The sequence below is a fragment of the Nomascus leucogenys genome, chromosome 21, assembly GCF_006542625.1.
Source record: "Nomascus leucogenys isolate Asia chromosome 21, Asia_NLE_v1, whole genome shotgun sequence".
NCBI classification, from domain to species: Eukaryota; Metazoa; Chordata; class Mammalia; order Primates; family Hylobatidae; genus Nomascus; species Nomascus leucogenys.
In genome coordinates, this window is record NC_044401.1 from 26,994,543 (window position 1) to 27,011,121 (window position 16,579).

At 38.5% G+C, this 16,579-nt stretch overlaps 1 protein-coding gene across 3 annotated transcripts in view; it reads right to left on the minus strand.

Moving 5' to 3' along the window:
• Positions 1 to 16,579, minus strand: part of NSUN3 (NOP2/Sun RNA methyltransferase 3) — a 64,902-nt gene that overhangs the window by 28,420 nt on the left and 19,903 nt on the right. For 2 of the 3 annotated variants that reach the window (XM_030801624.1, XM_030801625.1), the window contains 3 exons: positions 14,511 to 14,854; positions 4,783 to 4,937; positions 3,914 to 4,049 (listed from right to left, as the gene is read on the minus strand). In XM_030801624.1, coding sequence (XP_030657484.1) covers positions 3,924 to 4,049; positions 4,783 to 4,937; positions 14,511 to 14,854 — 625 coding nt within the window. In that variant the 3' untranslated portion in view covers positions 3,914 to 3,923. Of the gene's footprint in view, positions 1 to 3,913; positions 4,050 to 4,782; positions 4,938 to 14,510; positions 14,855 to 16,579 lie in introns of those variants that run through there. The other variant, XM_003261695.4, reaches the window with a different exon arrangement.

The following is a 16,579-nucleotide window of genomic DNA, read 5'->3' on the forward strand; positions in this document are numbered from 1 at the left end:
TTTGTCAGATTAACTGTGCTATCAATTTAATTACAGCTATAAATTCTAAATACTCAACCCATGAAATATACTGTTTTTAAACAATTACTTAGTCTTTTCTACATGCCAGGCACCAAATTATATGGTAGGAATAAAAATAATAAAACAATCCCTGCTCCCATGGGGCTTACAGTCTTGTCAAAAAGACAGGCACGTACTAGATAATTGAGTAGCAGAGGAACTGACAATAAATGTATCTTTAAGTGAACGTAAGGACATGAGGACAATATCCACCCCACTCCTAGGAAGTCAGGCAAGGCTTCAGTAAGGGGACGTCAGGGCTGATTCCTGAAGAATCAGTAGAGTTTGCCAGGAGAAAGGGGAGTGTAAATTAGAATAACTCTCAAAGAAATGAAACAGGAAATGCACTGGCCTCAGAAATGAGACACTGTGTGGACTGTTGAGAAACTGCATGGTTGGAACAAAATGAGTAAGAGTCCTGAGACAATGAGGTTGCTGAAGTAAGAAGGGGCTAGGTCAAAAGAGGACTTGAGTATTACACTAACAGTATGAAGTACCGCAGCTCTTTTAGAATTCATCTGGCAAATCCTGGTTTTCACTGGAAAATCCCCAAATTAAAAAAAAAAAAAAGAGTGTGAAATTTTGCTGGTAATGGGGAACCACTGTAGGATTTCCAGAAGGATAATTGACACGAGATTTTCATTTCAGATGTGTCACTCTGGCTTCACTGTGGAGAATCAAGCAGTATGGTTCACAACTGGAGACATGTAGGACAGTTAGCGGCCAGTTAAAATCATTTAGGTGACAATACTGGTGGCTTAGGTTAGGCTATTCAGGATGGAGAGAGTTGGGTGAACTTGAGACACATGTAATAGGTACAACTGAGACGTCTTAGTGATTGATTGAATATATGAGAAAAAGGAAAGTTGGAGATGGATATCTGACTTAGACAAATATATGGTGGTGTGGCATTCATTAAAATCGAGAAGAGAGGGAGAAGAGGCAGGTTGGTGGAATTTCTAGTCTGATTTTTTGTTTTGTCGATTTGGTGAAGATTCTCTCTCCTAAGAGAATTAGAAATTATGATTTTTATCTTAATTATTTAAGTTTCTGGAAATCTCGGATAGGTAATTGAATATGTAGGTCTGAGGCTAAGGAGAAAGATCTAAGCTTAGATTCGTATTTGAGAGATAGTCTAAGCTCACGTATTGGGAGATATCAGTTGAAGCCATCAGATAGAGAAAAGGATCAATATCAGTAGGCTAAAGAGACCCAAAGTTTGTGGGATGAGCTGATGAGGAGTGAGTTAAATAATATATGAATAAGGCATATCTGAGAAGTAGGGAGAACCAGGAAAGCCTCTGATCACAAATGTCAAGGGAAGAGAATATTTTAAGAGGGAGCAAGCAGTAAACAAAGTCCAGTGCAGCAGGGAGTATAAAGTGGTATAGCCTTTTTGGAGAACAATTCAACACAGCTATTAAAATATTTGATCCTCAATTCTACTTCTCAATGTTCATTTAATCAGGAAAAATGCTAGTAGACCTGTCTGATGAGACAAATTAAAGAATGGTTTATAAAAGTAAACAAACAAAAACAAACAACGTAAATATCCAGAAATAGAGGATTAAAGGATTAAAAAGGAATACAATAGATCCTCTTGAATGTTTCACGTTAGTTAAAGAGAACAAAGTAGACCTACATGGAAAAGACTAAGAAACATTTGGTAAAAAAAAAAATAAAAAAAGACCATGTAACAGAAGAATATACATATCATGATAAAAGTTATTTTAAAATGTATTTCACTATATGCAGATACTAATCCAACAGTTAACTCTAAGAAGAAAGGTGATATTTGGTTGGGCATGTGGCCAACAGGGCCTTTTGCTTCATTTGTATTATTTGATTTATTTTTTTACAATGAAAATGGTTTCATGTATTACCTGTATAATTAAAAATATATTTTAAAAATTCTAAAAATTTTAAAAATTAATAGTTCTTTAATAAGAATAGGTTTGGAAGAGTAAAGGAAACAGAAGATAAAATATAATTAATTGAGACAAAATGGGAGGAAAAATAGTAGACAGAATATATCACAGAAAACCTGGTAATAGAAAGAAAAGGAAGTCAGGGGCAGATTTGTCAGGAGACAGAGAAGAAAAATAATATTCTCAGAAAGCCTGTTTGCTTACTTATTGTTTTAAAAAATTTAGATCACAATGTTAACAAGCCATCACAAGATTTAGTATCTGTTACAGGTGTAAGGAATAACAATGGCAAGGCTGGTGTAGCAGGAATAATTAAGAAACTGAGGCTGGGGGATGCTGCCTCATGCCTATAATACCAGCACTTTGGGAGGCCAAGGCGGGCAGATCACTTGAGGTCAGGAGTTTGAGACCAGCCTGGTCAACATGGTGAAACCCCCGTCTCTACTAAAAATACAAAAATTAGCCAGGCGTGGTTGTGGGCACCTATAATCCCAGCCACTTGGGAGGCTGAGGCATGAGAATCACTTGAACCCAGGAGGCAAATGTTGGAGTGAGCCGGGATCACACCACTGCACTACGGTCTGGGTGACAGAGCAAGACTCTATCTCAAAAAACAAACAAACAAACAAACAAAACGAAGAAGCCAAATCAATATAGCTTAGGTGAGAAAAATGATTTAGAGAAGGACCTAGGTCATCTCAAAGCTAATAACCCAAAGGGTAAAAGGGAACAGTGGTATAAAGTTTTCAAAATATCTTAGTGTTACATGAAAGGTGGACATCAGAAGTATACAAACAAATGGTCTAACTGCTGAAATGTTCAAAAAAGCCTTCTGATAAGTACTACCAAGAATCACCATAATGAGCTGAGACGTAATCTGATACAAGGCTATGTATTAGTATTGGTTATAATATTTAGGTAATAGTATATGTTTATTGCTGTGTATCAGTCAGAAGTTGGAAATGCATACTGTCATTCACTGTCTTTCTACGTGCAAGAGGTAATGAGTGATTAAGGTACCATTTAGTTGTATTTTAAATATTATAGATAATTTTGCTTTAGTGGCCGGGCGTGGTGGCTCACGCCTGTAATCCCAGCACTTTGTGAGGCCAAGGTGGGCAGATTACGAGGTCAGGAGTTCAAGGCCAGCCTGACCAACACAGTGAAATCCTATCTCTACTAAAAATACAAAAAAAAAAAAAAATTAGCTGGGCTTGGTGGCGCACACCTGTAATCCTAACTACTCAGGAGGCTGAGGTAGGAGAATAGCTTGAACTTGGGAGGTGGAGGTTGCAGTGAGCTGAGATTGCACCACTGCACTGCAGCTTGGGTGACAGAACGAGACTCTGTCTCAAAAACAAACAAACAAACAAAAAAATTTGGTTTAGTATTAAACAAGAGGAATTACATGGGAGTAGGGCATATGTCAAAATCGCTGTTGGAACCCGAACCATAATGTTCCAAAATGGCTCTGTTCTTAATGAAACCAAATATTCAGTGGCCAGGTCCTTCTGGAAAATTCTCAGAGGGGAGACAAGCACTAACAACTAGCTACAACTTGCTAGGGGCTGATTCATCCAGAACATTAACAAAACATGCATCCTGATTCAAAGCTATTCCTAAGAGGCTGCTCAGATTCTGGTAAAAGAAACAGGGCTATGAACCCCCAGGCTTGGGTCTCAGTGAGCAAACAACTTTGAACTACAGTAAAATCGTCTATGCCCTTTAAAAGACAATGCACAGCAATACTACACGTCACTGGGGGTGGAGGGAGGGGCAGTGAGCATTACAGTATGAGTGATAAAGGGGAAGAAGTTGGGAATTTTTTGAGTGCAGCCTTTGGGGGAATAAGCCCTCCACTGGGGGCCTGACATGTTCTATTACGCCTGTGTAAATTACATCAGACACCAAAATACACTTTTGTATTAACAGTCCTTACCTTAAGAGCTCTATCTGTAGAAGAGGCAAATTCCTCCTTTGACTTATCCTACGGGATGCCTTCTGAGAGTCAGAAGAAAACAACCAGCTTCGATCATTTGAACATGGAGCATCCACTAACACCTAGAGAAAAAAAAGACAAGTGATGCAAATATGCACTGACAATCTATTCTCAGGCACGAAGTAGATAGAGAAGTTCTCTAAAACATGGTAAACAAATAGCAAATAAGTAAAAACATTTCTTTTTTAACTGAAAATACACCACAGTAAGTTTTTCCTTATGACATTTCCTCACTCTTTTCAGAAACACTTACCATGTACTTTCAGTGTTTGTTTTTGGGGGCTTAGGATGGGAGAATTAAAGTTTACTATGTCTACTAACGCTATTTGATATCCTTGACAACCACAGCAAAAACTTTTACAAAAGTTACTCATTGTAATCAGACATTAATATATTTCTGAATTCTCAGCACTTATTTCTAAGAACTAATATTTCAATTTCAGCTTACTGAAATAACCTCTTTTTCTTCAACTGTCAGACTCTGATATGAAATGTTACTGAATTAAAGCAGTACAGTACTGACCCAAATAATATCCGATCTTTTCCTGAGTATCTTTGAGTTACCTGCCAATATAAAACATTCTATAATCCTCAATCCCAATGTTACTGCTTCCTTTGAACCATGCTGACCATCAAATGAAAACTGCTTCCATGTTCACTTTATCAAAATTTTCCAGGGTACTGAGAAACTGTATCAGGCTATGTCTGAGAACAGATGGAAAATAACAACCACAAAGCAACATAATAGTGGTATTATTGGGCGTCCATCAGTTTGTCACAATGTAATAAAAGTACCTTGTCAAACATTTCAGGCTGGGCATCTCCCATTTTTCTGCCATCCAATTCAGACACGTTAATTACATTTATCAAAGGCTGTGGGATGAAAGATTCTAACGTCTGCCTCAGCCACCTCAATCTCAGACTATCATATTCATTACAATGAAGATAACCTAAAGAAAAAGGATTAAAAAGTTTCAAATGAAGGCAATGGAACTGTTAAATTTCTACTTTTCGGGAAATAAACTTCAGAAAGAAATTAACTCATCATAATTATGCAGAAATACGGCTCAGAGGTAAACATTATAATTTTCTTATGCTTTAAAAACAGAAATAAGGTATATGTGTATGTATATATAGATACACATACCTACTACATAAAACATTTACAATAGTCATGCCTACACAATCTCGCAGAAGCTCTCAGCACTTGCTCCACCAAGTTTAATTTTATTAGAGGTAAAACCTATAAAAATTATAGATTCCTAAAGATATGTTATACAACCAATACCTCAGACATGGCTCTCACTCTAAAGAACTAACGCTTAAGAGTAAACACAAGTGGTAATTCAGGTGCAAGAAGATGAAACTCACATTGGGGCAGATGTAGGAACTGTCCTGGCTTAAAAGCTTCCTGTCCCACAGGAGCCATTGTTCGTTTTAACAACTCCGCAGGCTTTCAGTGTCTCCACAGGGACATGCCCAGTTATAAGAATCATTGCACTCAGAAGACCCAAAGCATGGCACCTCTATCAGGTCTCTAGGGGTTATTTATTCTTTCTCCCAGCCCACATGCAGTTTACCAATCAGGGTCATTTTTATAAGCAATCTCGCCTAGAAAAATAGCAACAATCTCTGTCAGGTTACCAAGGAAACAATACCAGAGAACTAACTGAACATTACATTTTAACGTAGAAGGGAAAAAAGATTGTAAAGCCTTTGCTCAAATACATACACACATACATATACACACACATACATATGTGTATATGTATGTGTGTGTATATGTATGTGTATATGTATGGGTGTATGTATTTTAACAACTCCACAGGCTTTCAGTGTCTCCACAGGGACATGCCCAGTTACATTTTTTTTTCTGATTGTCATTCCACTGTTAAAAAGTTAAAAAAAAAAAACTTTCAATGACTTCCCATCATCCACTGAATAAAGTTCATATGCAGAGTCCTTAAATCAAGGTCCATAATAGCCAGACCTCAGGACAATCTTTCCATTTTAATCTCCCACTATTTCCCTAGTATACTCTGTGCTCTACCAAACTTGATGGACTATTCCATTTCCCAAACATACTCTGTACTTCTCTTATTTATCTCACATGAGAGGTGTTTCTGTGTATGGCTTACCTTCTCTACTACCAGGGCTCCATATTTCTTTTCTTTTTTTTTTTGAGATGCAGTCTTGCTCTGTTGCCCAGGCTGAAGTTCAGTGGCATGATCTCGGCTCACTGTAACCTCCGACTCCCAAGTTCAAGCGATTCTCCTGCCTCAGCCTCCCAAGTAGGTGGGATTACAGGTGTGCATCACCATGTCTGGCTAATTTTTGTATTTTTAAATTTTTGTATTTTTAGTAGAGACGGGGTTTCGCCATGTTGGCCAGGCTGGTCTGGAACTCCTGACCTCAGGTGACCTACCCACTTCGGCCTCCCATTGTGCTGGGATTACAGGCGTGAGCCACTGTGCCCGGCCCAGGGCTCCATATTTCTACAGGGAAGGCACTCAGGAGATGGCATCAATTTTGTTGAGAAGAAGAGTAGAAAATCATCTTAAAGCACATCTGTACAGCTAGTTTTCATGTTTATTTTGGGTGTCTTTTGGAGGACTCACTAATGGAACTTAAATAGGTGTCTAAAAGCCCTTTTCTTAGCCTGAAATCACTATAAAACAATGTAAGACAGAAGTTCATGGTATGGACAGAGTGCAATTCTAAGGAAGCAAAAGTGAGAGAAAAAAGGAAGTAAATCACGGAAGGAGCATGACAGATACAGGAGGATCTGTAATCAAGCTGCCTAGAGCTTTGGTCAGTCTCTCAGGGCAACTCTACAGTTTGAAATTACAGAGCCTTGTCAGGAACTGGAGGTTAGTGGAGCAAGGAGGAAGAACAATCTGCTGGCTGCTTTTTGTCTCTTTCTCTCATTGGTTAAAGTCCATAACAAGAGCTGATAATTTCTACGAACTTCGGGGTTGTGTACCTGACCCCTTCAGGCAACTGCTAAAAAAAACCAGACAGTACCCAAGGCCAGATATTGCAAGAACACAGGTGAGGTGATCTCTGCTTGACAGCTGGCACTCATTGGGAGGCTCTTCAATTTGTGGCAGTGGTAGCATTAGCAGAAGATAACTGCATGAATGGCATGAGCCTTTACTAGGGTTTCTCCAGTCTCTGGAAACAATTCAAGTGGCTCCAGCCACGAGGTGAGGGATGGGAGTAAAGATGAAGCCAAACATATCTTTAGTGATGCATAAGGTGGGTCCACAAGATAACCCCCAAAGTCACCCCTGCCATTGTTCACCACTGCCTATCAAATACTAAGGGCCTCAGAGGAAAGAGGTCTTACTCACCTTTCATTCAATTTTCCTCTTTTTCTAGTTTAAATGTTTTACATTCTATTTTGACTTTTTTAGTGGTAACCCAAAAGACTTTTAACATGCACGTGTTAAGAAAAATCTAAGCTAAGTCAATTTTCACCAACTTCCCTAAAAGATACAAGAATCTTGTAACACTCTTTAGATGCTACTGTTATTGTATATCTGGGTTTTCTCTGGACTTACATTTTTTGGCCCCACAAAACATTATCATGGTCTTCTATAGCCAATGATGGTTAGGCATTCCCCACATAATATCCCACCTTTGCTATTCATTTTTTTTCTAACTCCTATCTTCCATCTTGGATGGCTTTCTTTTTTCCTGAAGCACATCCTTCAGAATTGTTGGTAACAAACTCTTAATCTCTCTCTCTCTTCCTCTATTTTGCTTTTGCTCTTTAGGAGCATTATTGACTGAATATATTTCTGGATTGACAGTCATCTTTTATATTCCTTTGAACACTGGTTCTCAAGAGTCAACCCTCTGTCCATTGTTCCTTTGAAAGTAAGCTCTCCATTCTTTCTGGTTGCTATTAAGGTCTTCTCTTTATTTTCAGCATTCTGCAACTTCACTATAATGATTTCAGAGCGTACTTTCTCTAAGTTGAAGACAGGCAGTTTTCCTTGCAGTTATTTGGAGAGGACAATTTCTTTCTGGTTTACCTTATATGGTGGGTATAAGGTAAACCCCCACTTTGAATCCCAGCTTGATGTAAGTGAATCTTCTATTAGATGCTCTACTTGGGTAGGCTCTGGCTTTGTTTTTTATTCCTTCACTCTCATGAAGCAATAAAAAACATGTAAGTTTTCCACGTTAAGCAAATGTTCTCAGGTCAAAAGCCAGCTTCAGTACATAATTTACCTTCAAGGTTCCCACTATCTCTTAGATTTTGGCCACTAAGTATTTAAAGATAATTGATGCATTTTAAAAATTTTGTTTAATATTATATCCTACATTTTTAGTTATTTTCTTAAGGGGGGTTGGTTAAGGTACGCAGTCTGTCACACTGCAGGAAACAGAAGTCTTCATAGTTTCTATATCCCTTACCTCTATATACATAGCATCCAATACCTTGCATTTAGTATGTGCACACTAAATGTAGATGACTTGATTGAAGCATGGCATTATAGTAAGAATATTTAAATTATTATGACTGAAAATCAGGGCAGCTTTTCATTAAATTATATATAGTCTGAGTGAAGATTCTCAAGTCAGCATTTTAAAACAGCTTCCGGCAGAATTAGTGCTTAGATGTAGATTTTATTTGAAATGGTCTTAGGTTGATTAAACTTTTTAAAAACATGAAATATAAAGTGTCACAACACAAGTTTCATATATATACTAACACTTACTACATTGAGACAATTTTGTGCTTAAATTGTCTAAAACAAACCAAATCTTAATTTTTGTTTTCATCTTAACAGGAAAAGGGGCAAATTTAACAAATTCCTGAGGATTTAGCATTGGTACATGGCAATCTTTGGTCCAAGGAAAGAAACTGAAATTGGTAGTTTCATTCATTCATTTATTTTAGTAGACCTAACTTAAAAACAATAATCTTGCCTTCTTTCCAGTTTTTCCAATTATTCTTTGGAGCCATAAGCTATAATTTATGATCATTTTCTATGTTCCTCTCAATATTATAATTGGAATAATGATACTGTCCTATGTACTAAAAGTGTTAGTGGGAGGTAAATCCATATGGGTCTGCAGCAACTTCAATTCTTGCCTCCTCAGAAGAAAGAATTAGACTGAGGGGCATAAGGCAGAAAAAGAGACCAAGCCAAGTTTAAGATCAAGAGTGGAAGTTTATTTAAAAGCTTTAGAGCAAGAAAGAAAGGACAGTTCACTTGGAAGAGACCCAAGCGAGTACTGGAGGTCAAGTGCCCCGTTTAACCTTAATCCTAGGACTTTATACGCTGGCCCACTTCTGGCGTCTTGCACCCCTCTTCCTTCATTCTTCCTTAAGGGTGAGCTCCCCACATGCACAGTGCCCTCCTTATACCTGGGAGGTGAGCACGCACAGTGTGTTTAGAAACTTGTATGCATGCTCACCTGAGGCTTTCTTCCCTTTTCAGTGGAATGCCCCCGGAAGGTCATACTCTGCCATTTTGTCTCTTTATGCACATGCTTGAGCTCACTTGCCTAATTCCTGAGATTTTACTGGAAGCTGATTACCAATTTCAAATGCTTTTATCTGTTTGGGAAATTGCCTCTCCCTGGTGCCTGCGATGAATTATCACTTTAGTGTGACAACTGTGGAGCATCAGGAAATTGCCTCTCCCTGGCACTGGCTGCCAATTATCATTTTTAGAGAGGCAGGGTGATAACAGCCAAGTCATTGCCTGATGGTTGCCTGACATTCCTGGTAGATGGGGGTTAGCCTTCTCCTGCCCCACTCATGCCTGATTAGCTGTAAAAAAAAGTGCTGCAAAGGATAATGGTAAGTTTCTTTAAACTTACCTGGAAGCAATGTTACAAATTCACAAAAGAACAAAATGGTGATGATGAATTTGTTAAAATGTGGTTGACATTAGATTAAAATGCACTTGACAGTACAACCACTTTGAGATTCTGGTTTATTAAGGACTTGTTATGGACTAGGCCAGTGCTATCTGCTGCAGACACAAAGATAAATAATAATATGGGCCAGGCATGGGGGCTCACGCCTGTAATCCCAGCACTTTGGGAGGCCAAGGCAGGTGGACCACTTGAGGTCAGGAGCTCGAGACCAGCCTGGCCAACACGGTGAAACCCCATTTCTACTAAAAATACAAAAATTAGGTATGGTGGCATGTGCCTATAATCCCAGCTATTCAGGAGGCTGAGGCATGAGAATTGCTTGAACCAAGGAGGCAGAGATTGCAGTCACCCGGGATCACACCATTGCACCCCAGCCTAGGCGACACAGTGAGACTCTATGTCTAAAAAAAAAAAAAAAAAAAAGGATCTGTCCCTACGCTCCAGGACACTAACAGGGGATGCTACAGAAGTCAGCATTTGTGTATTACTGGTAGACCCTGAAACAGTCCATAGCACAACTACAACAATGAAAACCTGAGTTCAGATCCCAGCTCTGCCACTTACCTTAGGCAATTTGGTACTTCTCCTTGTCTCAGATAAATCTTTAAAATGGGAATAATAATACCCAACTCACAGAGCTGGAGAGTTAAATAATGGCCACCAGTGATAGTCACAGTTCCTCAGAGCCCTAGGACTTTAGGAAGATTTATATATGAGGATATAACAAAAGATGTTGGGAGAAAGTGAGGGAAAGAAAAAATAAATAAAAAACAAGATGTTGGAAGCAGAGACTACTAAAAAAATGTTTAAAAAGCAGAGATTTAAGCAATGTGGTTAACACAGTCCTTAGTACATACAAAGTGTTACAAAATGGTTATTATTTTCATTACCACAAAGAAGATGCACCTAATGCAGGGAGTTCAAAGAAGGCATTCCAGGAAAGTTAAATCCTGAAGTATAATCTGAAGGATGAAAAGGAGCAGGGGAAAAGAAAGGAAAAAGTGACACCTGTAGAATGCAAACGGGACTAGAGATGAAGAAGCAGGAACGAGAGCAAAAGCAATTAAACCAAGAAAGGAGTCTTTTCAGTCTTCTCTACTAACCAGATATCAAAAAGTTATCACTATTGGACGCAGTGGCTCACTTCTGTAATCCCAGCATTTTGGGAGGTTAAGGCAAGCAGACTGCTTGAGCCCAGGAGTTCGAGGCCAGCCTGGGCAACATAGTGAAACCCCATCTCTACAAAAAATACAAAAATTAGCCATGTGTGGTGGCATGTGCCCAGTCCCAGCTACTTGGGAGATTGAGGAGGGAGGATGCCTTGAACCCAGGAAGTCAAGGCTGCAGGGAGCCAAGGTTGCACCACTGCACTCCAGCCTGAGCAACAGAGCAAGACCTTGTCTCAAAAAACCAAAAAAGTTGTCACTGACATCAAAGAGATTTTCATGTCTAGAGGGACATAGCCTTCAGCCAGAAAGTTGACTAAGACACTCCACCAAGCTGGGTCATCCTTAGTTAATATGCTAATATTTTCCCATTTAGAATCCATATTGTTTGCTCTTTTTCTGCCAAGACCAGGACATTAAAAAGGCTACGTTAACAAAAACCATGGTCAGTCCATCACTGTGGTAAACAGGTGAGAGCAGCTGAACCAACAGAAAGTAGACTCTTTTTTTTAAATCATCCTAAAACATAAGCTTTGTAATCATTCAAAGCCATGAGCCTCTTGGCCCAGAATAAAGGCCAGTACTGATCTAAAGAAATTTGGTGTACAAATGCACATTTAGTGCAGCCATCATTTTACATTTTACTTATAAAAGCTTTGATTAGTATTGCTTCTACATTCCAAATTCAAGCACTGTAGCTAACCTAATTTGGGCTTTAAGCATCAGCATGAAGACATCTGTACTTCTTAGTAAATCATTATCATTAGTCCTACTTAGATGAAAAGCTACTTTACTTGGAACACTGCCTGTAGTTCATTGCCCTTGATATAAGAACAGGAAGATTCTTCTCAACTTCAAACTCCTAGAATATATCAGTTTGCCTTTGGGTTCCTAATCAAATCAACTTTGCTACTATAAATGTGTAAAATATTTATAGCCTACTAATGAGGATAATTTAGGATTAAAATGTCCTCTCTTCAAAATGGTAACCAAATTTGACATCTCCCTTCCATCCTTTATAATACTAAAATTCTATATCCCAAATTAATTAGTATAAGCTTTTTAACTTAAAAACAATGTCAAACGACATAGAGTAGAAGTAAAAATAAATGCTCCTTATAACATACAATTCCACAAAACTTCAGCTCAAATTATAAAAATAATGAGGTAAACTTGTAAAATAACATTTTTGCTGTGATTTCTTATTCTAAAATACAGCAAGCTTCAATAGCTGAGTTTTAACCAGAACTCTAAAACACTGGGCATACTTCCTCCTAAATATACAGTTAACTGATATATTTGTACCAATGCCTAGTACAACTGGATTCACATTTCTCATAAAAGAATTTTAGATCTATTTCAACAGGGAATGCTCTCATATAAAAGTATAAAAGCAGTCTTCAAACTGGAACATACATGCCTTGGGGATACATACCAGTGTTCTAAGGGACAGGAAGGCTTGGACAGTTTCAAAAGAATCCATTTTCAGATCATCAGCTGCCTAAAGGAGAACACTTCCAGTGGGGCATCTCCTTTCACATGGCCCTTCACCAACTTTACAAATGACAAGCAAGCTTCCCACACATCTAGAATCTTATTATGGCAGAATGTGCCAGGGTGTAGAAACCTCCAGAACATCGAACAAGGGCAGTTCAACACATCAGTCTCTTGGCTGAGAAAGTGAGTAAATCAGTCAGGCACAGTGGCTCACAGCACTTAGGGAGGCCCAGGTGGGCAGGTCACTTGAGGTCAAGAGTTTGACACCAGCCTGGCCAACATGGTGAAACCCCATCTCTGTTAAAAATGTAAAAATTAGCCAGGCATGGTGGTGGGTGCCTGTAATCCCAGCTACTCGGCAGGCTGAGGTAGGAGAATCACTCGAACCTGGGAGGCAGAGGTTGGAGTGAGCTGATATCACGCCACTGCACTCCAGCCTGGGAGACACAGCGAGACCCCATCTCAAAAAAAAAAAAAAAAAAAGGCAACACTGCCTTTTGTAATTGAGATGGTTTCACATCGTTTGCTTTCAACAAAATCAAAAATGGACTTAAAGAGTGCTTACCTAATAGATCTTTAAAATAATGCTTGATGAAAGATCCGTATGTGATCTGAGGCTACAAATCAGAAGTTTGAAGAACCAGTAAAACAACTGTAACACAATTCTCTCTGGGACAGTATCTCACTCTGTTTCCCAGGCTGAAGTGGAGTGGTACAATTTCAGCTCACTGTAATCTCTGCCTCCTAGGCTCAAGCAATCCTCCTACCTCAGCCTCTCGAGTAGCTGGGACTACAGACATGCACCACCATACCCAGCTAATTTTTTGAATTTTTTTGTACAGACAGGGTTTTCCCATGTTGCCCAGGCTGGTCTAGAACTCCTGAGCTCAAGCGATCCGCCTGCCTTGGCTTCCCAAAGTGCTGGGATTACAGGCACGAGCCACAGCGCCCAGCCAACATTTCCATCTTCTTATCTGTGTGAACAGCACTGGCATCTATAAAAACAGAACCATCACACAAAAAACAGACAGAATTGATGCTGAACTCTGCCTCATCTAGTAGTAAGTAATATTTATTCAGGGAAGCCTGTATTAGCTTTTTAAAAAAAGAATTAGTTTTAAAAGAAAAATTATTAAGAAAAAAATTTATAGTAAATGTTGACTTGTTACTTTTAACAAATATTTGTAAAACTGTGTATCACTTTGGTTCTAATAATAATGGTAATGAAAAAGTCACTTGAAAAGACTTTTTGGATTGTCCAATACTATACCCTCTTCTCACATGTGGCTATGAACACCTGAAATGTGGCTAGTCTCAATTGAAATGTGATGTAATTGTAACATAACCAATTTTAAAGACCTGTAAAAAAAAGAGAACGTAAAATATCTCATTATTTCTATTTTGATTACATATTGAAACAATATTTTGAATGTATTGGTTCAATGTATTATTCAAATTAATTTCACCTGTTTCTTTCTACTTTTTAAAATGGAACTACTTAAATATTTAAGGGTATATATGTACTTCACATTATATTTCTACTGGAAAGAATTGCCTTAGAACCTTATAGTCTATTGACATCAAAAAATTATTTTAAATGTACATGTTTTTGTTGCGGAAAAGTATGACAGGGATATCTATATAAGACTCTCAAGTATAAAGGTAAACAATAAAAAATACCTATCAGGCTTATCAGCATTCATATTATCTGACAGATTTGTATTTGCGAAATGTTGCAGTTTTGTTCCCAATCACCTGCTGGAATTAAATTGCTGAAAAAAATGTTATTCATACTGACTTCCTCAGCAAAAATTTCCATTCTTTTCCACAGTATCTCAGTTTTCAGGCTTCCCGAGTTTGCAAATTCAATCTTATGTTTCTCCCTATATATACTTTCAAAATTCTCTGTAACATACAGATATTAAAAAGTTGTCGAATACTGAAAGGAAAGCACACTACCTGGACAAGCACACTGCAGCAGAGCTATTGATTTGCCTCCAGGAGCAGCACACAGATCCAGAACCTTCTCCCCATCCCTTAATTCCAGAGCCAATACTGGGAGAAGAGAAGCAGCATTTAGGAGATAATATTTTTTCAGGTTTCCAATTTGGTGTCTTTCTGAAGGGATTCGGCCCGGAGTTCTGCTAAGGTAACACTTCATTGATTTAGGATAGTTGGGTAAAGATCCCTGAAAGAGTGTGTGATAGCCCTTCAAATGTAAATCCTTTTCCAGTTCAAAAGGATAATTGAATCGGTTAAGCAGGACAGCATATTGCCAGCATGATGGAGATGTTAGTATCTCCCTAGAAATAGAAAAAGAGAAAATAAGAGAATATTAATATTATACATACCAATACAATTTTATATTACAAATCACGTGAATGTGGTCCTAGTTTTACACTTCACTTACCTGTGATTTTAAGAGACAGGATCAGTATTCCTGACTCTTCCTTTTCCTCATGAAGCTCTGATAGGACTGAATCCAGCATTGTTATGATCCTGTCTTTATTTTAAAAACTGGTATTTCGTTCATTGTGGCTTTTCAAAAACTAATTGTGATCACTGAAACATTATATAATTGAGGCAAGAGAATAGAGTCTGGAGACAGGGAACCTAAGGCCATTTCATGCTGACTTCCTAGAACCAAACTGAAAGGAAAACCCTAACTTTCCATGCCTAAGTAACAAAAGAACCAGGGGCTACTCTCTTTGCAAACCCCCACATTTTCTGCATGGCAAATGGGAAATTAAAAGTACCTCTAATTTGTTGCTTTTTGCAACCAATCACACGCTTGCACAGAAGTGCAACTTTGTAACTTCACTTTAGTCTCTGGTTGCTGTCCACAACCAATCAGATATTTGCACAGGAGTGTAACCTTTGTAACTTCACTTCAGCCTCTGTTGGGTTGCTTTCCCCAACCAATCAGACTGATTGCGGGCCATCACATCATTTACATGAGGTAAACACCAAGTGGCCAATGGAAAACCTCTAGTGAGTATTCGGACCCAAGAATATTCTGTATCTGGGGCCTCTGTGGCCATTCTCACACTGTGGAGTGTACTTTCAGTTTCAATAAATCTCTTCTGTTGTGGCATTCTTTCCTTGCTTTGCTGTGTGTTTTGTCATATTCTTTGTTCAAAACTCCAAGAACCTGGACAACTTGCAGTCAAGACCCTCTACTGGTAACATTATGATTACTGAGGCTTTTGAAGCTTAAATTCTGCACCAGAGAGGTATGCCTCAGCTTAGTCCCTCCCTGCAGAACATCTTGGAAAAAAAAAAAAAAAAAGGCAGCCTGCCTTTAAATACCTCTAAGTCTGTCAAAATGAACCCTTGTCCATCACTCTTTGCACAAGGAAGTGTTTTTCTTAGAGACAATATTCAATTTCTTAGAGACTATTAATATTAGAGGGAAAAGTATTATCATAAAAGGGTGTTAGAGGGAATGAGTGTTTTCTTCTGATGAAGATAAAAGGTATGGGAAACTAACTACAGTGAACTCTACAGTCATGGAGTTAATGAAGCGGTGAGTGGCTCAGATGATAAAAAGCCAAGGATGATTTAAAAACCACTTATGGATTGATGGTGCAGGCTTTCCCCCAGCAGCTTTACCTTGCTAAATTTGTATTCGGTCCAAGAGTTCCATCTCTTGACAATCACAAACTCACATCAACTGACAGACGATCCAGCAGGAAATATTTAATTTATTTACTAGCTGACCTTTCTAGCTGAGTTATTTGGGAGTCTCGTTAACTATGGTCAATTAAATAAATTCCAGCTGCTACACACCCTGGAGTTGCCTATGTGAGGAATGGCTGTATTGAAATGTAACACCTGCGACGGGAAGCATGCCACATGAATTTCAATTTAGGGCTAAATGTGAAACTGCTTTCTTCTTTCACTGCCTCTTACTATGGATGGTGAGTCACAGGAGCCTGGCATATCTGTTTTAGCTATTTTGGAGGATGACAACCTCTTTCTTTAAGAAAGAGGTTCGCAAACTTAATTGTGCATCAAGGGTCTGTAAA